The sequence below is a fragment of the Lonchura striata genome, chromosome 35 (genome assembly GCF_050655825.1).
Source record: "Lonchura striata isolate lonStrDom1 chromosome 35, ASM5065582v1, whole genome shotgun sequence".
NCBI classification, from domain to species: Eukaryota; Metazoa; Chordata; class Aves; order Passeriformes; family Estrildidae; genus Lonchura; species Lonchura striata.
This window is the reverse complement of record NC_140737.1, coordinates 1,127,986-1,150,970: the sequence shown is the minus strand read 5'-3', so window position 1 is coordinate 1,150,970 and position 22,985 is coordinate 1,127,986. Positions and strand designations below refer to the sequence as shown.

The window sequence follows — 22,985 nt, the reverse complement described above, 5'->3', positions numbered from 1 at the left end:
ACAAAGTGACCCCTGGAAGGGACAGGGCCACCCCTGAGGGGACAAAGTGACCCCTGGAAGGGACAGGGCCACTCCCGGAGGGACAGGGCCACCCTCGGTAGGGACAAGGCCACCCCCGAGGGGACCAGGTGGCCCCCAGAGGGGACAGGGCCACCTCTGGGGTGACACCAGAGGGACGTTTCAGTGCAGAGGTGACATCGCCCCGCCACCCCCACCCCAGGGACAGCGCCACCTCGGTGTCCCCAAGGCCACCCCCGTGTCACCCCTCCACCAGCGACCAGTTCCTGTGCCCCCTCCTTGGGTCAGGGCCACCTTGGGCCACCCCAGGCCACCTCGGGCCACCTTGGGGCCACCCTGGGCCACCCCAGGACACCTCGGGGCCACCTCAGGGCCACCTCAGGGCCACCTTGGGCCACCTCAGGGCCACCCCAGGCCACCTCAGGGCCACCTCAGGGCCACCTCGGGCCACCTCGGGGCCACCCCGGGCCACCTCGGGGCCACCTTGGGCCACCTTGGGCCACCTCAGGGCCACCCCGGGCCACCCCAGGCCACCTCAGGCCACCTCAGGGCCACCTCGGGGCCACCTCAGGACACCTTGGGCCACCTCGGGCCACCTCGGGGCCATCTTGGGGCCACCTCAGGGCCACCCCAGGCCACCTCAGGGCCACCACAGGACACCTCGGGCCACCTCGGGGCCACCTCGGGGCCACCCCGGGCCACCTTGGGCCACCTTGGGCCACCTCAGGGCCATCTCGGGGCCACCACAGGACACCTCGGGCCACCTCAGGGCCACCTTGGGGCCACCCCAGGCCACCTCAGGGCCACCTTGGGGCCACCTCAGGGCCACCCCAGGCCACCTCAGGGCCACCTCAGGGCCACCCCAGGCCACCCCGGGCCACCTCGGGGCCACCCCAGGCCACCTCGGGCCACCTCGGGGCCACCTTGGGGCCACCCCAGGCCACCTCAGGGCCACCTTGGGGCCACCCCAGGCCACCTCAAGGCCACCTCGGGGCCACCTCAGGCCACCTCAGGCCACCTCGGGCCACCTCGGGGACACCCCAGGCCACCTCGGGCCACCTCGGGCCACCTCGGGGCCACCCCGGGCCACCTCAGGGCCACCTCGGGGCCACCCCAGGCCACCCTGGGGCCACCCCAGGCCACCTCAGGGCCACCTCAGGGCCACCCCGGGCCACCTCAGGGCCACCCCGGGGTCAGGCCGGGCCAGCCCGGCCGGGCCGTGTCCCCGCGCGGCGCGGTGGCCGCGGTGGCCCTGATGTCCCCTCCCGTGTCTCTCTTGTCACAGCTGTCCGTCAGGTAGCGCGGCCCGGCCCCGCCAGTGGCACCGGACCCTCGGCCACCGGTGACACCCCAGGTGGGTCCTTGTCCCCTCCCTGCCACCCCCCGGGCCGCACAGGAGCACCCTTGGGGACACGGATCCCAGATGTCCCCAAGAGCCTCTCGTGTCCCCAGGGGACACTGGGAAGCCTTGGGGACATGGATCTGGAATGTCCCCAAGCGCTCTGCTGGCTCCGAGGGACACTGGGGACACTTCACGGCTGTCCCCATGTCCCTCCTGTGTCCCCATGTCCCTCCCACGTCCCTCAGGCACGTTGGGGACCTTTGGGGACACGGATCCAAGGTGTCCCCAAGACCCTCCTGTGTCCCTAAGGGACATTGGGGACCCTCGGGGACACGGATCTGGAGCGTCCCCATGTCCCTCCTTTGTCCCCACGTCCCTCGTGGGCACTGGGGGCTCCTTGGGGACACGGGTCCAGGTGTCCCCAAGGGACACTGGGGACAGAGATCTAGATGTCCTCATGTCCCTTCGCCCTCCCTCGGGAACACTGGGGACACGCATCCAGGTGTCCCCATGTCCCTCCTGTGTCCCCAAGTTCCTCAAGGACACTGGGACCCCTTGGGGACACAGATCCAGGTGTCCCCAAGGGACACTGGGACCCCCTGGGGACACGGATCCAGGTGTCCCCATGTCCCTCCTGTGTCCCCATGTCTGTCCCACGTTCCTCAAGGACACTGGGACCCCTTGGGGACACGGATCCAGATGTCCCCAAGATGCTCGTTGTCCCCAAGTCCCTCCCATGTCCCTCAGGGGCACTGGTGACACTTGGGGACACTTGGGCACATGGATCCAAGATGTCCCCAAGACCCTCCCGTGTCCCCGCATTCTTCAGGGACACCTTGGGGACACAGACCGAGGTGTCCCCTTGTCCTCTGGGGACACAGATGCAGATGTCCCCATGTCCCTCCTGTGTCCCCATGTCCCTTGGGGACATGGATTCAGGTGTCCCCACGTCCCTCCTGGTGTCCTCCTGTCCCTCCCGCGTCCCTGTGTCACCTGGGGACACGTCTCCAAGTGTCCCCATGTCCTTTAGGGACATGGGGGACCCCCTGGGGTCACGGATCAAGGTGTCCCCTTGTCCCTCCTGGTGTCACCGTGTCCTTCCTGGTGTCCCCATGTCTCTGGTGGACACTGGGGACCCTCCTGGGGACACCACCCCCGGTGTCCCCATGTCCCTCCTGGTGTCCCCATGTCCCTTAGGGACACTGAGGACCCTTTGGAGACATTGGGCACCCCCTGGGGACACCACCTCAGGTGTCCCCATGTCCCTCCTGGTGTCCCCATGTCTCTGGTGGACACTGGGGACCCTTCGGGGACACCACCCCCGGTGTCCCCATGTCCCTCCTGGTGTCCCCATGTCCCTTAGGGACACTGAGGACCCTTTGGAGACATTGGGCACCCCCTGGGGACACCACCTCAGGTGTCCCCATCTCCCTCCTGGTGTCCCCATGTCTCTGGTGGACACTGGGGACCCTTCGGGGACACCACCCCAGGTGTCCCCATGTCCCCTCAGGTGCCACCACTGGCCCTGTCCCCACCCCCCGGAGGTGCCACCATTGTCCCCATCCCCACCCGGGGGGTGACCATGGTTGGGGGGGGGTTTGGGGGAGGTTGTCACCAAACGTCCCCCAGCGCTGGCGCCGCGTCACCGTCACCATCCTCGTGTCCTGTGTCTGTCCCCATCTCACCGGGGTGGTGGGGAGGTGACACCTGTGTCCGTGTGCCATGTCCTGTCACCGCGGGTGGGGCAGGGGACAGCTCAGGGGGTTTGGGGACAGCTGAGTGAGCACCGGGACAATTTTGGGGGGGCGGGGACGGTTTAGGGGAGGGCAGGGACAATTTTTGGGGGGGGGTGGGGACAAATTTGGGGGTGAATTGCCTCGGTTTTGGGGGGGTGGGGACAAATCAAGGGCGTCCCACCTTCGCGTTTTAGGGTTAGCGTGGAACTTTTAGGGTCGGGGTGAAGTTTTGGGTGTCGGGGTGAACTTTAGGGGGTCAGGGTGAAGTTTTAGGGGGTCAGGGTTAATTTGAGGAGGTCAGGGTGAAGTTTTAGGGGGTCAGGGTGAAGTTTTGGGGGTTCGGGGTTAATTTGAGGGGGTCAGGGTGAACTTTAGGGGGGTCAGAGTGAACTTTAGGGGGGTCAGAGTGAACTTTAGGGTGTCAGGGTGAAGTTTTGGAGGTCAGGGTGAACTTTAGGGGGTCAGGGTGAAGTTTTAGGGGGTCAGGGTTAATTTGAGGGGGTCAGGGTGAAGTTTTAGGGGGTCGGGGTGAACTTTAGGGGGTCAGGGTGAACTTTAGGGGGGTCAGGGTGAAGTTTTAGGGGGTTCGGGGTTAGTTTGAGGGGGTCAGGGTGAAGTTTTAGGGGGTCAGGGTGAAGTTTTAGGGGGGTCGTGGTGAACTTTAGGGGGTCAGGGTGAACTTTAGGGGGTCGGGGTGAAGTTTTGGGGGGTCAGGGGGAACTTTAGGGGGTCAGGGTTAATTTGAGGAGGTCAGGGTGAAGTTTTAGGGGCTCAGGGTGAAGTTTTGGGGGTTTGGGGTTAATTTGAGGGGGTCAGGGTGAAGTTTAGGGGGTCAGGGTGAACTTTAGGGGGGTCAGGGTGAACTTTAGGGTGTCAGGGTGAACTTTAGGGGGTCAGGGTGAAGTTTTGGGGGTTTGGGGTTAATTTGAGGGGGTCGGGGTGAAATTTAGGGGGTCAGGGTGAAGTTTTAGGGGGTCAGGGTGAACTTTAGGGGGGTCAGGGTGACGTTTTAGGGGGTCGGAGTGAAGTTTTAAGGGGTCGGGGTGAACTTTAGGGGGTCAGGGTGAACTTTAGGGTGTCAGGGTGAACTTTAGGGGGTCAGGGTGAACTTTAGGTGGGTCGGGGTGAACTTTAGGGGGTCGGGGTGAACTTTAGGTGGGTCGGGGTGAACTTTAGGGGGTCGGGGTGAACTTTAGGGGGTCAGGGTGAAGTTTTGGGGGTCGGGGTGAACTTTAGGGGGGGTCGGGGTGAACTTTAGGGGGTCAGGGTGAACTTTAGGGGGTCAGGGTGAAGTTTTGGGGGTCGGGGTGAACTTTAGGGGGGTCAGGGTGAACTTTAGGGTGTCAGGGTGAAGTTTTAGGGGGTCAGGGTGAACTTTAGGGGGTCGGGGTGAACTTTAGGGGGTCAGGGTGAAGTTTTGGGGGTCGGGGTGAACTTTAGGGGGTCAGGGTGAAGTTTTGGGGGGTCGGGGTGAACTTTAGGGGGTCAGGGTTAATTTGAGGGGGTCAGGGTGAACTTTAGGGGGGTCAGGGTTAATTTGAGGGGGTCAGGGTTAATTTGAGGGGGTCGGAGTGAACTTTAGGGGGATCAGGGTTAATTTGAGGGGGTCAGGGTGAAGTTTTAGGAGGTCAGGATGAACTTTAGGGGGTCAGGGTTAATTTGAGGGGGTCAGGGTGAACTTTAGGGGGGTCAGGGTGAAGTTTTAGGGGGTTCGGGGTTAGTTTGAGGGGGTCAGGGTGAAGTTTTAGGGGGTCAGGGTTAATTTTAGGGGGTCAGGGTTAATTTGAGGGGGTCAGGGTGAAGTTTTGGGGGTCGGGGTGAAATTTAGGGGGTCAGGGTGAACTTTAGGGGGTCGGGGTGAAGTTTTGGGGGTCGGGGTGAAATTTAGGGGGTCAGGGTGAACTTTAGGGGGTCGGGGTGAAGTTTTAGGGGGTCGTGGTGAACTTTAGGGGGTCAGGGTGAAGTTTTAGGGGGTCGTGGTGAACTTTAGGGGGTCAGGGTTAATTTGAGGGGGTCAGGGTTAATTTGAGGGGGTCGTGGTGAACTTTAGGGGGATCAGGGTTAATTTGAGGGGGTCAGGGTGAAGTTTTAGGAGGTCAGGATGAACTTTAGGGGGTCAGGGTGAACTTTAGGGGGATCAGGGTGAACTTTAGGGAGGTCAGGGTTAATTTTAGGGGGTCGGGGTGAACTTTAGGGGGTCAGGGTGAACTTTAGGGGGATCAGGGTTAATTTGAGGGGGTCAGGGTTAATTTGAGGGGGTCCGGGTGAACTTTAGGGGGGTCAGGGTGAAGTTTTGGGGGTTCGGGGTTAATTTGAGGGGGTCAGGGTGAAGTTTTAGGAGGTCGGGATGAACTTTAGGGGGTCAGGGTGAACTTTAGGGGGTCAGGGTGAAGTTTTGGTGGGCCAGGGTGAAGTTTTAGGGGGTCAGGGTGAAGTTTTAGGGGGATCAGGGTGAACTTTAGGGGGTCAGGGTGAACTTTAGGGGGTCAGGGTGAACTTTAGGGGGGTCGGGGTGAACTTTAGGGGGTCAGGGTGAACTTTAGGGGGGTCAGGGTTAATTTGAGGGGGTCAGGGTTAATTTGAGGGGGTCGGAGTGAACTTTAGGGGGATCAGGGTTAATTTGAGGGGGTCAGGGTGAAGTTTTAGGAGGTCAGGGTGAACTTTAGGGGGATCAGGGTGAACTTTAGGGGGTCGGGGTGAAGTTTTAGGGGGTCGGGATGAACTTTAGGGGGTCAGGGTGAACTTTAGGGGGGTCGGGGTGAACTTTAGGGGGATCAGGGTGAACTTTAGGGGGTCGGGGTGAAGTTTTAGGGGGATCAGGGTGAACTTTAGGGGGGTCAGGGTTAATTTGAGGGGGGTCAGGGTTAATTTGAGGGGGTCAGGGTTAATTTTAGGGGGGTCAGGGTTAATTTGAGAAGTTCGGGGTTAACTTGAGGAGTTCGGGGTGAGCCCCGGGCCAGGTCCAGGGATGGTTTTGGGCGCGTTCGCGCCGATTTTCGGGGCCACCCCGCACCGGCGCCCCGCAGGTGAGTGAGCCCTGCATGGGTGGGGGGGCGGCGGCCACCTTGGGGCCACCTTGGGGCCACCTTGGGGACACCTTGGGGACACCTCGGGGACACCTCGGGGACACCTCGGGGACACCTTGGGGACACCGCAGGGCGCTGGCCGGGGCGGGGGGGTGAATGAGCCCCCTCGGTGCCTTGCAGGAGAGGCAGCTTTCCGCCGTGGGTGCAGCAGACCAGGGTGTGATTTGGGGGGCCGGGGGGGTCCCCGGGCGGCCCCCGCCTCCGCCCCCGCCACCCCCGATCACGGCCAACGGCTGCGAGCGGCGCGGCCCCGCTGCTGAGCACTGACCCCCGCCCCGGGGGTCGCCGGGACCCCCCCCCAAAAAACAGCAGCCGCACCCCCCTTCGATCCCCCTGACCCCCCCAGCCCTGGGGGGAAAGGGGGAAAGGGGAGGGTGGGGGGGGGGAGCACCCGGAGACCCCCGGGGTGAGCAGGAGGAGGAGGAGGAGGCGAGGGGGGCTCGCCCTTGGGTGGGGGGTCTCACGCGAGTAATTCGGGGGGGTTTCGCGCGAGGGATTTTTGGGGGTCCTCGCGCAGCAGGTCCTTGTGCAAAGGGCTCCTCGTGTGGGGAAAATGGGGGGGGGGTCGGGATTTGGGGTCTCCGTGGGAGGATTTTTGGGGTCTCCTCGTGCCGCCATCTTCTCACGTCGCCAAGAGGAGTTTGGGGTCCTTGCGCTGGAGCCCCCTGGAGTGTCACCAGCTCCGCACCGAGGGCTCCTTGTGGCACCCAGAGGAAATTTGGGGGGCTCCGAGTGGCAGCGGGACCGGCGCAGCCCTCGCGAGGGTCCCGAGTGCCACCACGTCCTCGTGTCACCAAGAGGAACGGGGTGGGGGGCTTCGAGCAAGAGCCCCTCGGGTGCCACCAGCTCCTCGGGTGCCACCAGCTCCTGGAGTGCCACCATCTCCTTGAGCGAGTGCCACCAGCTCCTGGAGTGCCACCATCTCCTCGGGTGCCACCAGCTCCTGGAGTGCCACCAGCTCCTTGAGCGAGTGCCACCAGCTCCTCGGGTGCCACCAGCTCCTCGGGTGCCACCATCTCCTGGAGTGCCACCAGCTCCTGGAGTGCCACCAGCTCCTGGAGTGCCACCATTTCCTCGAGTGCCACCATCTCCTCGGGTGCCACCATCTCCTCGAGCGAGTGACACCAGCTCCTCGGGTGCCACCATCTCCTGGAGTGCCACCAGCTCCTGGAGTGCCACCAGCTCCTGGAGTGCCACCATTTCCTCGAGTGCCACCATCTCCTCGGGTGCCACCATCTCCTTGAGCGAGTGCCACCATCTCCTGGAGTGCCACCAGCTCCTCGAGTGAGTGCCACCATCTCCTCGAGTGCCACCATCTCCTGGAGTGCCACCATCTCGGGTGCCACCATCTCCTTGAGTGCCACCAGCTCCTGGAGTGCCACCATCTCCTGGAGTGCCACCATCTCGGGTGCCACCATCTCCTCAGGTGCCACCATCTCCTGGAGTGCCACCATCTCCTGGAGTGCCACCAAGAGCCCCCCGAGTGTCACCAGGACCGGCTCAGCCCCCCTGTGCGGGTCCCTGGTGTCACCGGGGTCTCTCTCTGTGTCACACGCCGCCCTCGGGCGTCCACCGGCACCCCCCCCCCGAGCACCGGGACCCCCGAATTCCACCGTCCTCGTGCACCGGGACCCCCCTCAGGCATCAGGACCCCCGAGTTTCCTCGCCCCCCTTCTCGGGCACCACCGGACCGCCCCACGAGGAACCGGGACCACCGGAGACGCCCCCACCCCATCAGTCAGCGCCGTCACCGTGCACCGGGACCCCCCCCACGAGCATCGACCCCCCCCTCGAGCACCGGCACCACCGGACCTCCCCTCAAACATCGCCAGCCTCAGGCACAGGGACCACCGGAGACCCCCCCCACCAATCACCGAGAACCCCCCCTGGGACACCGGGACCACCGGAGACCCCCCCCCGAATCACCGAGCACCGGGACCCCCCCCCCCGTGCATCCCCCTCCCGTCGTGCACCAGCACCGAGACTGGACCCTCCTCGTGCAACGGGACCCCCGCCCCGTGCATTGACCCCCCACCCCTCACCGAGCACCGGGACTGGGACTGGACCCCCCCCTCGAATCCCGGGACCCCCCCCCGGACAGCGCCACCCCCCGAGCACCGGGCCCGGACCCCCCTTTGTGCCCCCCACCCATCACGGGGTTCTGCCCCCTCCCCTTTGACCCCCCCCCCCGGTGCCGCGGGACCCCCGGGAACAGCGCCGGGACCGGGGGGACCCCGAGCGCTGGGGGGGCACCGGGGGGTCCCTTGGGGCTCTGTCCTGTCCCCCCCCCCACCCCCGTTATCACCAGGGTCCCCCCCAATTTACCAGGACCCCCCCCCCCATTCACTGCTTCCCCCCTTCACCGACCCCCCCAAAGCGCTGGGACCCCCCCCCGAGCCATGAGCCCCCCCCCCCCCCAGCGCGCCAGGACCCCCCACTCACCTGCCAGCCCCCCACCCATGGGAACCCCCCCTCACCACCCCCACGCTCACCAGGACCCCCCACCCATGGGACCCCCCCAATCCATGGGACCCCCACACTCACCAGGACCCCCCCACACTCACCACGACCCCTCAATCCATGGGACCCCCACACTCACCACGACCCCCCCACACTCACCACGACCCCTCAATCCATGGGACCCCCCAATCCATGGGACCCCCACACTCACAACGACCCCCCAATCCATGGGACCCCCACACTCACCAGGACCCCCCAGTCCATGGAACCCCCCCCACACTCACCAGGACCCCCCCACCCATGGGACCCCCACACTCACCACGACCCCCCCCACTCACTACGACCCCCCAATCAATGGGACCCCCCAATCCATGGGACCCCCCCCCACACTCACCAGGACCCCCCCACCCATGGGACCCCCACACTCACCACGACCCCTCAATCCATGGGACCCCCCAATCCATGGGACCCCCACACTCACCACGACCCCCCAATCCATGGGACCCCCACACTCACCACGACCCCCCAACCCATGGGACCCCCACACTCACCAGGACCCCCCCACTCACCAGGACCCCCCAATCCATGGGACCCCCCAATCCATGGGACACCCCCAAACTCACCACGACCCCCGAATCCATGGGACCCCCCCCCCACTCACCACAACCCCCTCCACTCACCACGACCCCCCAACCCATGGGACCCCCACACTCACCAGGACCCCCCCACTCACCACGACCCCCCAATCCATGGCACCCCCCAATCCATGGGACACCCCCAAACTCACCACGACCCCCCCACCCATGGGACCCCCACACTCACCACGACCCCCCCCAATCCATGGGACACCCCCAAACTCACCACGACCCCCCAATCCATGGCACCCCCCAATCCATGGGACCCCCACACTCACCTGGACCCCCCCACACTCACCACGACCCCCCCCCACTCACCACGACCCCCCAATCCATGGCACCCCCCAATCCATGGGCCCCCCCCCACTCTCCACGCCCCCCCCCTTGATCGAACCCCCCCGAAACGCCCCCGGCCCGTCCGCCCCGGCCCCCCGAGCCCCCGGCCCGCGTCGGGCCCCGCCGGGGCCGGGCTGGCTCCACCCCCCGGGGCCCCCCCGAGCCCCCCCGGACCCCCCGAGCCCCCCCGGTGGGGCCGGGCTGGCTCCACCCCCCGGGGCCGCCGCTGCGCGGAGCCTTTCAATAAACGCTGATCGGTCTTGTAGCCACGCCCACGGGGGGCGGGGCCGCGCGGGGCCGGCCAATGGGGAGCGGCGGAGCGGGGAGGGGGCGGGGAGTAGGAAGGGGTTGTGAATGGGAGCGTGGGAAAATGGGCGGGGCCAGGGGAGCGGCGGCCAATGGGGAGCGGCAGAGCGGGAAGGGGGCGGGGAGTAAGGAGGGCTGTGAATGGGAGCGTGGGAAAATGGGCGTGGCCAGGAAGCGGCGGCCAATGGGGAGGGGGAGTGGGCGTGGCCAGGGAGCGGCGGCCAATGGGGAGGGGAGTGGGCGGGGCCATGGAAGCGGCGGCCAATGGGGAGGGGGAGTGGGCGTGGCCAAGGGAGCGGCGTCCAATGGGGAGGGGAGTGGGCGTGGCCAGGGGAGCGGCGGCCAATGGGGAGCGGCGGAGCGGAGAGGGGGCGGGGACTAGGAAGGGGTTGTGAATGGAAGCGTGGGAAAATGGGCGTGGCCAGGGGAGCGGCGGCCAATGGGGAGGGGAGTGGGCGTGGCCAGGGGAGCGGCGGCCAATGGGGAGGGGAGTGGGCGTGGCCAGGGGCAGGAAGGGGTGGGCGATGAAAGGGGCGGGGCCTGGTAAAGGGGCGGGCAGGGAACGGGAATTTCCCGGAATTTCTCGGAATTTCCCGGAATTTCCCGGAATTTCCCGAAATTTCCCGGAATTTCCCGGAATTTCTCGGAATTTCCCGGAATTTCCCGGAATTTCTCGGAATTTCCCAGAATTTCCCGGAATTTCCCGGAATTTCTCGGAATTTCCCGGAATTTCCCGGAATTTCCCGGAATTTCCCGGAATTTCTCGGAATTTCCCGGAATTTCCCGGAGTTTCCCGGAATTTCCCGGAATTTCTCGGAATTTCCCGGAATTTCTCGGAATTCCCCAGAATTTCCCGGAATTTCCCGGAATTCCCCGGAATTTCCCGGAATTTCCCGGAATTCCCCAGAATTTCCCGGAATTTCCCAGAATTTCTCGGAATTTCCCGGAATTTCACGGAATTTCTCAGAATTTCCCGGAATTTCCCAGAATTTCCCGGAATTTCTCGGAATTTCTCGGAATTTCCCAGAATTTCCCGGAATTTCCCGGAATTTCTCGGAATTTCCCGGAATTTCTCGGAATTTCTCAGAATTTCCCGGAATTTCCCAGAATTTCTCAGAATTTCACGGAATTTCCCGGAATTTCCCAGAATTTCCCAGAATTTCCCGGAATTTCTCGGAATTTCTCGGAATTTCCCAGAATTTCTCGGAATTTCTCGGAATTTCCCGGAATTTCCCGGAATTTCCCAGAATTTCCCGGAATTTCCCGGAATTTCTCAGAATTTCTCAGAATTTCCTGGAATTTCTCGGAATTTCTCAGAATTTCCCGGAATTTCTCAGAATTTCTCAGAATTTCCCGGAATTTCCCGGAATTTCCCGGAATTTCCCGGAATTTCCCGGAATTTCCCAGAATTTCCCGGAATTTCCCGGAATTTCTCGGAATTTCCCGGAATTTCCCGGAATTTCCCGGAATTTCTCGGAATTTCCCGGAATTCCCCAGAATTTCCCCGAATTTCCCGGAATTTCCCGGAATTTCCCGGAATTTCCCGGAATTTCTCGGAATTTCCCGGAATTTCCCGGAATTTCTCGGAATTTCCCGGAATTCCCCAGAATTTCCCGGAATTTCTCGGAATTTCCCGGAATTCCCCAGAATTTCCCGGAATTTCTCAGAATTTCCCGGAATTTCTCGGAATTTCCCGGAATTTCCCGGAATTTCCCGGAATTTCCCAGAATTTCCCGGAATTTCTCAGAATTTCCCGGAATTTCTCGGAATTTCCCAGAATTCCCCAGAATTTCCCGGAATTTCCCAGAATTTCTCGGAATTCCCCAGAATTTCCCAGAATTTCTCAGAATTTCCCAGAATTTCCCGGAATTTCTTGGAATTTCCCAGAATTTCCCGGAATTTCTCGGAATTTCCCGGAATTTCCCAGAATTTCCCGGAATTCCCCAGAATTTCCCGGAATTTCTCAGAATTTCCCGGAATTTCTCGGAATTTCCCAGAATTCCCCAGAATTTCCCGGAATTTCCCAGAATTTCTCGGAATTTCCCAGAATTTCTCAGAATTTCCCGGAATTTCCCGGAATTTCTCGGAACTTCTCAGAATTTCCCGGAATTTCCCAGAATTTCCCGGAATTTCCCGGAATTTCCCGGAATTTCCCGGAATTTCCCGGAATTTCCCGGAATTTCCCGGAATTTCTCAGAATTTCTCGGAATTTCCCAGAATTTCCCAGAATTTCCCGGAATTTCCCGGAATTTCCCGGAATTTCCCGGAATTTCCCGGAATTATTTCCTCTCCCGCCTCCAACACTCGCATCGCCGCGTTCCCCCGCACGACGCCGTCGTCGGTGCGCGGTCGCCGTGGGACGTGAAAGGAGCACAGAGACGCTTGGGAAGGTGAAAGCAGAAAAAAAGGAAGTTTTATCCGAACATCTGATTTCTAGAATTCCAAAGGTGACCGTGGGTTGGAGGGTGGAATCACCACCTCTCCAACCGCGCTGGCTCACGGATCAGTCAATCATTTCTCTGCACCCACGTAGACATCTGTGAATTATTTTACTTTTTAACGAAGTTGCGTCACTGTCGGATATGCAAATGTCAACGCTTGACGCCGGCACGACGCGGAAATCCATCTTCCCAAATAAATGCCGCGAGGCGCAACAAGGAACGGAGCAGAGCAGGCCCAAGCTTAGGCGTGAAGGAAAATGAACTTTATGAAGCTGTTACTAGAATAAAATACGCACGCTACGTCCAGAATTAAAACATTCCTCCTCCCCGCACCCAACAAACCACAAAACTCGGACCCTCAATCAGGTTATCACCTTTCAGATAATCAATACTCAGTCCATCAAGGGAGAGAGGAATCTCTCCAGTGCCATCTACCCCTAGGAACCACAGCTGGGACCTCTGGTGTTTCCATGTCACACGTGGCACCGTCTGGTGAAAATCTGCCGGTGTGACATTCTCCATGTCACACTGTCCTCACCACCGTGCATGGACAGACTGCTCACAGGGTTTCTTTTCAAGGGCGCTTTGCCAAGGAGCAAAGAAAACAACAGTTCCGTTTCTCATTTTTGAGACCACACTCCCCCCGCATTTTCTTCCTCCTCTGGGGTCGAGGGTGAAAAGAGAAATCTTCATCTTCCTGAAGACAAGAGGACATCACCACACCCTCCTCAGCTTTCCTCTGTTCGCGCCATTCCTGTGCTGGAAGTTGCTGGAGGAGTCTCTTGGTTCACCATTGCATCCCCCTAAAAATGCATTTTTTTTGTTGCAGGAGAAATTGGTTCAGTCAATGGCCAACAAGAAAATCCAGCCAAAAGCCACTCCATCATCTCCTCCCAACCTTCTTTCCCTAACATCTCAGGGCCCAGAGTGTCTCTTTTCTCTTTCAAATCGAGGAGGAGTCATATTTCACAAAGCTTCCATTTCCCAGGAAAGGGTTAAAAGTGTCGGACTCCACAGATGGTGAAATCTCAGCCCAGACTCCAACTCCCAGCGATGGGCATCTTCTCCTTCCTTCTTCTTCTTCTCTGCCGGCAAATTTCCAGGTGCCTTCAGGTGTCTGTTTCCCTCTGGTGGTGTGGGGAACAAAAACATCTCAACTTTCCTTCACCCTTTGAACAAAAACATCTCAACTTTCCTTCACCCTTTGAACAAAAACATCTCAACTTTCCTTCACCCTTTGAACAAAAACATCTCGTTTCCTTCACCCTTCGAACAAAAACATCTCAAGTTTCCTCCATCCTTCGAACAAAAACATCTCAAGTTTCCTTCACCCTTAGAACGAAGACATCTCAAGTTCCCTCCATCCATCGAACGAAGACGTTTCAACTTTCCTCCATCCTTTGAACAAAAACATCTCAAGTTTCCTCCATCCTTCGAACAAAAACATCTCAACTTTCCTCCATCCTTCGAACAAAGACGTCTCAAGTTCCTCCATCCTTCGAACAAAAACATCTCAAGTTTCCTCCATCCTTCGAACAAAGACGTCTCAACTTTCCTTCACCCTTCGAACAAAGACATCTCAACTTTCCTTCACCCTTCGAACAAAAACATCTCAAGTTTCCTCCATCCTTCGAACAAAGACGTCTCAAGTTTCCTCCATCCTTCGAACGAAGACGTCTCAAGTTCCTCCATCCTTCGAACGAAGACGTCTCAAGTTCCTCCATCCTTCGAACGAAGACGTCTCAACATTCCTTCACCCTTCGAACAAAGACGTCTCAAGTTTCCTCCATCCTTCGAACAAAGACGTCTCAAGTTCCTCCATCCTTCGAACGAAGACGTCTCAAGCTTCCTTCACCCTTCGAACAAAAACATCTCAAGTTTCCTTCACCCTTCGAACGAAGATGTCTCAACTTTCCTTCACCCTTTGAACAAAAACATCTCAAGTTCCTCCATCCTTCGAACGAAGACGTCTCAAGCTTCCTTCACCCTTCGAACGAAGACGTCTCAACTTTCCTCCATCCTTTGAACAAAAACATCTCAAGTTTCCTCCATCCTTCAAACAAAGACATCTCAACTTTCCTCCATCCTTCGAACAAAAACGTCTCAACTTTCCTCCATCCTTTGAACAAAGATGTCTCAAGTTTCCTTCACCCTTCGAACAAAAACATCTCAGGTTTCCTTCACCCTTCGAACAAAAACATCTCAACTTTCCTTCACCCTTCAAACAAAAACATCTCAAGTTTCCTCCATCCTTCGAACAAAGATGTCTCAAGCTTCCTTCACCCTTCGAACGAAGACGTCTCAAGTTTCCTCCATCCATCGAACGAAGACGTCTCAACTTTCCTCCATCCTTCGAACAAAAACGTCTCAAGTTTCCTTCACCCTTCGAACAAAAACGTCTCAACTTTCCTCCACCCTTCGAACAAAGACGTCTCAAGTTTTCTTCACCCTTCGAACGAAGACGTCTCAACTTTCCTCCATCCTTCGAACAAAGATGTCTCAAGTTTCCTTCACCCTTCGAACAAAGACGTCTCAAGTTTCCTCCATCCTTTGAACAAAAACATCTCAAGTTTCCTCCATCCTTCAAACAAAGACGTCTCAAGTTCCTCCATCCTTCGAACGAAGACGTCTCAAGTTCCTCCATCCTTCCATCCAAAGGAGCTGGTCCAGCTCGGTTCCAGTCCCTTCACCGCCTGGCCTGCCTCTCCCAGGCCAGGGAGACAGTCTGCACTCTCCAGAGAGACAGTTCTCCTGGGAGTTCCTGCTTTTAACCCCTGTCTTCTCAGAGGTGTGTCCAAGCCTTCAGTTGCCAATATCCAAACCTGACCACTGATTGGTTTGACCCTCTTCTCCCCGAGAAAATTCACTTCCATGTCAAACCACGACAGCAAACATTACCAGAAGGCTAAAGAAGTTTTATGAGTTTACAACTTTCAAAAGATCTATAAAACACTTTTAAAAATCAGGGCAACATCTCAACCTTTTTCTGTCAAAAAAAAAAAAAAAAGATAAAAAAGAAAATGAACGTGGTTGAAAGGGAAAATTTAACAATGTCAAAAAGAAAAACGATCAACGCTCAGTGTCCACTCACGGAGGAATCATCGGAGCGATCGCTCGCGTCGTCTGCACCTGAGTCATCACTCGGTGGCCCACCAACTTGATGACTTTCCGTTTGGTCACACGTCCCGAAGCGATAAGCTCATAGGGACCTTCCCATTGTCTGGTGACTAAATTCCACACCCGAACCTTCGCTCGAGGCTGGTGTGCCTCGTCTGCAAGGAAAGGTGATGATTCAAAGCGACAGGGTTATTTGAGTTCTGCAGCACAGGAAGATGATGGATGACAATTCTTTCTCCAGCCGACTGTGCGGGGTCTCACCCTGCATTCCCCGTTTTTGGTTTGGAAGAACCCGCTTCCGAGTACCACGAGCGCGTTCTACAATAGCGTGGCCAGCTGGAGAATGGGAGATACCAAACTTGTGTGGACACAACTGCAGGACCACTGTCGGTTTTCACAGCTGAAGGTATGCCCAGAACGGCATTGCCAGTGGGCAATGACATTGTTATAAATGAGAATTTATTCAGCCAGATTAAAAATAAAAATCATTTTATTTGCGGTCAGATTCTATCTAGTCAGCCGCACGGAAAGGACAGAGCCGAGCTCGGGGTCGACCCTGGGTGAGCAACAAGGAGTCACCTCAGCAGAGGTTTTCTTGGGCACCTCCATCCTGGCACAGGCGGTTTTTATAGGGAAAATTCCACCTGAGGCCAAGATTTGAGCAGTTAGTCTTTTCTTCTATTCAGAGTCTATAAGTTAATAAATCCTCGCCGTGGATTGGAAGGATTGTTTCTTTGCAGTTCCTTCGCATCCCGACGACACGCCGGAATTCGCCTTATCAGTTCCGCGCTCAGCGATATCAACAGAGATTTTTGCCCCACGGCACGTGCAATTCTCCTGCCCTGTGTGGCCTGTGCCCCGTCTGGAGTTTGTGGTTCCCATCTTCATCACTATATGGACGAGATTTTGGTGGCTGGGTCCATCCAGGAGGAGCTGCTGAGGATTCAGCCTCGGTTGCTCGATGCTTTGTGTGCTCATGGGCTGCAGGTTATAAATGAGGTTATAAATGAGAATTTATTCAGCCAGATTAAAAATAAAAATCATTTTATTTGCGGTCAGATTCTATCTAGTCAGCCGCACGGAAAGGACAGAGCCGAGCTCGGGGTCGACCCTGGGTGTGCAACAAGGAGTCAACCTCAGCAGAGGTTTTCTTGGGCACCTCCATCCTGGCACAGGCGGTTTTTATAGGGAAAATTCCACCTGAGGCCAAGATTTGAGCAGTTAGTCTTTTCTTCTATTCAGAGTCTATAGGTTAATAAGATTTTCTTTTTTTGGTGATGAGGAGAAATAATTCAATGTCCAGAGTAGTTGAATTCTTGATGAGAGTTTAGGGGAAGGCTGCATTCACATGGATCTGTCTGAGGATTTCCATGATATCCATCTTGGATGATCAGCACTGATGATCAACACCTGGAGCTCAGACATGGTCCATCTCCTGGCCAAGCCACATCCTTTTACTTGTAAATCAGTTTCTAATATAAATCCAGTCTCGCCTGTAATAGGGGGGGAACTAATACGACGGGCACGATTTAACGAATATCCAATATTACATATTTCGTACGAGGAATGGCACGAATTATATTTATTACACATAACAACATGGTGGGCCTTTTCTCCAGCGTGAGCAGAAGCCCACGTCGCAGAGGAGAACGTGTCCACCGTGACATGCACGTACCTGAGCTGGCCAAACTCGGCAATCTGGGTGACATCGCCAAAGCTCCAGGGCCCCGAGGACTCTGGGGTTTACCTCTGCAGGTAAAGGTGCAGCAAGCGCGTGATGGTCACCACACGACTCGACCAGTTTCATTTGCCGTCAGCTGAAACTGCTTCTGCAAGGTACGTGCACTCTGATGGAAAAACCCACGCTGAGAGACTCCAGGTCAGAATTACAATTTGTTGGGAAAAGGGAAAAAGAGACAAAAATACGTGCAATGACACAAAAGGAAAATAAATCACTGACAAAGTCAGAATACAACCTGACGCCCCTCTGGCCATTGTGCTGGTAGCAAATTGGGGTGGCTGCAGTCCTCGTGGAGTGGCAGATGTGGTTCTGTTGGAGCAGTGGTCCCATAGAAAAGGTGTAGTCAGTCGAGTGGAAACCCCGGCTGTTCCTCTTGGAAACCTGTGGGAAGGCTGCTCCTCTGTTCAGAAATCCCAGGATAGATCCAGGTGGGAATGCTCAGCTCCTCCCCCTGGGTGGAGCATCTCACCGTGGGCCGGATTAGCCAACCTGTCAACCCTCGCGTTGCCTTCTTCTACAAACCTCGGCGAATTGGTGCGGCTCCTCACATGCAGAAGGTAAAACGGACGAACCCGGGCCTGAATCGCACACCGCAAGGTCTTCAGTGAACGAAACGAGGCAGGGTTACTGACGTCCTTCAAAACCGAGCCACCCAACCGCTGTGCGATGTCGGCCGCACGGGCAGAATCCGTGACCAAGTTGGGAAAATCTCTCCAGTGCCATGAGAGCAGCCCTCAACTCAACCAATTGGGCTGATCCATCCTCGTGACCTTCCAGGACCTGCCGCTCGGATCCGTCCTTCCAGGTAACAATGGCCTTTCCTGTTTTTCCCGAATCATTGCGTAACACGGTGGGTCCTTGCACGGGTTCTTGGCTATTTTCGGGCCACAAAGAGATTTGTGTGAATTTTGCCACCTGGCTAGGCGGGTGGTAAGTGATCCGCCCTGAGAAGTTTTCCAGAGCGCTTCGCAGGGGACACGCAGTGTGCGAAGCTCCAGTCCAAATCCTCCCGCTGTACCAGGAGCATGATCTTTGTGGGACCCACACCCATCAAGTCCAAGAGCGTTGCCAGCGTTCGATTCGATTATCCAGCGAGCAATGAGCTCCAGCAACGCAGTTGCCATCTTCTGCGGCTGACGGGGCAGGAAAACCCATTCCAGGATGTGCAAACAATCAGACCATTGGGAATTCCACTGGCCAATTGTGCGATGCGGATCTGGACATCAACGGAAGGATCAATGTGACAAACCTGACGGGCAGAAACAGCCTCCATTCCGGGGACAAGGTGGCAAGGGTGAGGACTGTGATGTCCACACCACTGTCAAAAAGCCTGTGGAAACAAACCCTTGGTCGACGTGCGAGGTGATTTTGAATCAGGATCTCCTTTTAACAAATCAAACAGAGGGTTTGTTGTGGGTTGGTGAGGCTCAGGCACAGACGTAACCAGGTGATGACACCCATCAGTTTTTGAACATCACTCAGTGTCTTCACCGATTGCACAAATTTCACCTCCCGGTGTCGGATTGTCCGTTCCAGAATTTTGACCCCCAAATACTTCCAAGGAGGTTGTTGCTGAACCTTTTTCTGGAGCCACCTGCAACCCGTGAGCACACAAAGCATCGAGCAACCGAGGCTGAATCCTCAGCAGCTCCTCCTGGATGGACCCAGCCACCAAAATCTCGTCCATATAGTGATGAAGATGGAAACCTCAAACTCCAGACGGGGCACAGGCCACACAGGGCAGGAGAATTGCACGTGCCGTGGGGCAAAAATCTCCATTGATATCGCTGAGCGCGGAACTGATAAGGAGAATTTCGGCGTGTCGTCGGGATGCGAAGGAACTGCAAAGAAACAATCCTTCCAATCCACGGCGAGGTTTTATTAACCTGTGGGAAGCGTGGAAGGTGACGGCGTGCCCACCTGCAATTTCTCCATGGTTTCCATCACGGCACTGACCTTTCAGAGGTGTGTAACAACATCCATTTCCTGGATTTCTTCTTGATGCAGAAGACAGGCGTGCTCCAGGAACTGGCAGAAGGATGAAGATGACCCTGGTCCAACTGGTCGTGCACCAGGTTTCAAAGGGCAGATGATTTGTCTCGAGGGAGAGGTCAGTGGTTCTCTCAGACGGGTGTGTCCACCACCGTAGGGGTGTAGGACACTCGGCACCTTTCATCGCAGCGGTTCCCACCAAAACCCGTCCGGATGTGCAGCCCCAGTGGACAGAACATCCCTCGCCCAGAGGATGAAGCTCGCTGAAGTCAGGTGTGGCTCAGGTGTTGCTCAGGTGTCGCTCAGGTGTGCCAGGTGTCACCCAGGTGTCACTCAGGTATGCCAGGTGTCACTCAGGTGTCACTCAGGGGTCACTCAGGTGTCACTCAGGTGTCACTCAGGTGTCACTCAGGTGTGCCAGGTGTCACTCAGGTGTGCCAGGTATCACCCAGGTATCACCCAGGTATCACCCAGGTGTCACTCAGGTGTGCCAGGTGTCACTCAGGTGTGCCAGGTATCACCCAGGTATCACCCAGGTATCACCCAGGTGTCACTCAGGTGTGCCAGGTATCACCCAGGTATCACCCAGGTATCACCCAGGTATCACCCAGGTGTCACTCAGGTGTGCCAGGTGTCACTCAGGTGTCACTCAGGTGTGCCAGGTGTCACCCAGGTGTCACTCAGGTGTCACTCAGGTGTCACTCAGGTGTGCAATGTGTCGCTCAGGTGTCACTCAGGTGTCACTCAGGTGTCACTCAGGTGTGCCAGGTGTCACTCAGGTGTCACCCAGGTGTCACTCAGGTGTCGCTCAGGTGTGCCAGGTGTCACTCAGGTGTCACTCAGGTGTCACTCAGGTGTGTCATGTGTCACCCAGGTGTCACTCAGGTATGCCAGGTGTCACTCAGGTGTCACCCAGGTGTCACTCAGGTGTCGCTCAGGTGTGCCAGGTGTCACCCAGGTGTGCCAGGTGTCACTCAGGTGTGCCAGGTGTCACTCAGGTGTGCCAGGTGTCACTCAGGTGTCACTCAGGTGTCACTCAGGTATCACCCAGGTGTCACTCAGGTGTCACTCAGGTGTCACCCAGGTGTCACTCAGGTGTCATCCAGGTGTCACTCAGGTGTCACCCAGGTGTCACTCAGGTGTCACTCAGGTGTCACTCAGGTGTGCCAGGTGTCACTCAGGTATCACTCAGGTGTCAGGTGTGCCAGGTGTCACTCAGGTGTCATCCAGGTGTCATTCAGGTGTGCCAGGTGTCACTCAGGGGTCACTCAGGTGTCACCCAGGTGTCACTCAGGTGTGCCAGGTGTCACTCAGGTGTGCCAGGTATCACCCAGGTGTCACTCAGGTGTCACTCAGGTGTGCCAGGTGTCACTCAGGTGTCACCCAGGTGTCACTCAGGTGTGCCATGTGTCACTCAGGTGTCGCTCAGGTGTCACCCAGCTGTCACTCAGGTGTGCCAGGTGTCACTCAGGTGTGCCAGGTATCACCCAGGTGTCACCCAGGTGTCACCCAGGTGTCACTCAGGTGTCGCTCAGGTGTGTCAGGTATCACCCAGGTGTCACCCAGGTGTCACCCAGGTGTCACCCAGGTGTCACTCAGGTGTCACTCAGGTGTGCCAGGTGTCACTCAGGTGTCACCCGGGTGTCACTCAGGTGTCACTCAGGTGTGCCAGGTGTCACTCAGGTGTGCAATGTGTCACCCAGGTGTCACTCAGGTGTCACTCAGGTGTGCCAGGTGTCACTCAGGTGCCACCCAGGTGTCACTCAGGTATCACTCAGGTGTGCCAGGTGTCACTCAGGTGTCACCCAGGTGTCACCCAGGTGTCACTCAGGTGTCACCCAGGTGTCACTCAGGTGTCACTCAGGTGTGCCATGTGTCACTCAGGTGTCACTCAGGTGTCACTCAGGTGTCACTCAGCTGTGCCAGGTGTCACTCAGGTGTGCAATGTGTCACCCATGTGTCACTCAGGTGTCGTTCAGGTGTGCCAGGTGTCACCCAGGTGTCACTCAGGTGTCACTCAGGTGTCACTCAGGTGTGCCAGGTATCACCCAGGTATCACCCAGGTATCACCCAGGTGTCACTCAGGTGTGCCAGGTGTCACTCAGGTGTGCCAGGTATCACCCAGGTATCACCCAGGTATCACCCAGGTGTCACTCAGGTGTGCCAGGTATCACCCAGGTATCACCCAGGTGTCACTCAGGTGTGCCAGGTATCACCCAGGTATCACCCAGGTATCACCCAGGTATCACCCAGGTGTCACTCAGGTGTCACTCAGGTGTCACTCAGGTGTGCCAGGTGTCACTCAGGTGTGCCAGGTATCACCCAGGTGTCACTCAGGTGTCACTCAGGTGTGCCAGGTGTCACCCAGGTGTCACTCAGGTGTGCCAGGTGTCACCCAGGTGTCACTCAGGTGTCACCCAGGTGTCACTCAGGTGTCACTCAGGTGTCACTCAGGTGTCACTCAGGTGTGCCATGTGTCACTCAGGTGTCACCCAGGTGTCACTCAGGTGTCACTCAGGTGTGCCAGGTGTCACTCAGGTGTGCCAGGTGTCACCCAGGTATCACCCAGGTGTCACTCAGGTGTCACTCAGGTGTCACCCAGGTGTCACTCAGGTGTGCCAGGTGTCACTCAGGTGTGCCAGGTATCACCCAGGTATCACCCAGGTATCACCCAGGTGTCACTCAGGGGTCACTCAGGTGTGCCAGGTGTCACTCAGGTGTCACTCAGGTGTGCCATGTGTCACTCAGGTGTGCCAGGTATCACCCAGGTATCACCCAGGTATCACCCAGGTGTCACTCAGGTGTCACTCAGGTGTGCCATGTGTCACTCAGGTGTCACTCAGGTGTCACTCAGGTGTCACTCAGGTGTGCCATGTGTCACTCAGGTGTCACCCAGGTGTCACTCAGGTGTGCCATGTGTCACTCAGGTGTGCCAGGTATCACCCAGGTGTCACTCAGGTGTGCCATGTGTCACTCAGGTGTCACTCAGGTGTCACTCAGGTGTCACTCAGGTGTCACTCAGGTGTGCCATGTGTCACTCAGGTGTCACCCAGGTGTCACTCAGGTGTCACTCAGGTGTGCCAGGTGTCACTCAGGTGTGCCAGGTGTCACTCAGGTGTGCCATGTGTCACTCAGGTGTCACTCAGGTGTCACTCAGGTGTCACTCAGGTGTCACTCAGGTGTGCCAGGTGTCACTCAGGTGTGCAATGTGTCACCCAGGTGTCACTCAGGGGTCACTCAGGTGTGCCAGGTGTCACTCAGGTGTGCCAGGTGTCACTCAGGTGTGCCAGGTGTCACCCAGGTGTCGGCTCCGAGATTCGCCATCCGGGCGGGTCTGCGCGAAATTCCCGAATTTTTGTGTGTGATTCCGGCGGTTCTGTGCAAAATGCCCAGCTCTTTGGTGAAATTCTGCCAGTTCTGGTGGAAATTTTCATTTGTATATTCGGACTTTCTTTCTGCTGCCATCTGTGGTTTTGCAATCTTTCCCCGGCTGCAGCTTGTGGTCTTTTATAACTTTGAGAATATTTTTATACAAGCACAACTTATTACCTGTACACTTTACGTAAGCACGAATTATTCCATAACATATATTACAGTAGGGCTGCAGAAATCCTCCTGCAGATCCATGGGATGCAGAGATCCAGTGGAGATCCATGGGATGCAGAAATCCAGTGCGGATCCATGGGGATGCAGAGATCCCCTGCAGATCCATGGGGATGCAGGGATCCAGTGAGGATCCATGGGATGCAGAAATCCTCCTGCAGATCCATGGGGC

General features: G+C 57.4%; 1 protein-coding gene across 19 annotated transcripts in view; it reads left to right on the top strand.

Annotated features, from left to right (window-relative positions):
* The window catches only part of SYNGAP1 (synaptic Ras GTPase activating protein 1), a 67,964-nt gene extending 59,899 nt beyond the window's left edge, over positions 1–8,065 (top strand). For 5 of the 19 annotated variants that reach the window (XR_014950904.1, XR_014950903.1, XR_014950901.1 and 2 more), the window contains 3 exons: positions 1,304–1,862; positions 1,978–2,214; positions 2,248–3,392. Coding sequence is in view for 7 of the 19 variants with exons in the window: in XM_085565150.1 (XP_085421276.1) it covers positions 1,304–1,372; positions 6,303–6,442 (209 nt within the window). In the remaining 12 variants the exon portion in view is untranslated. Of the gene's footprint in view, positions 1–1,303; positions 1,863–1,977; positions 2,215–2,247; positions 3,398–6,302 lie in introns of those variants that run through there. The other 14 variants (XR_014950910.1, XR_014950909.1, XR_014950908.1 and 11 more) reach the window with 10 other exon arrangements.
* Positions 8,066–22,985: the final 14,920 nt, after the last annotated feature.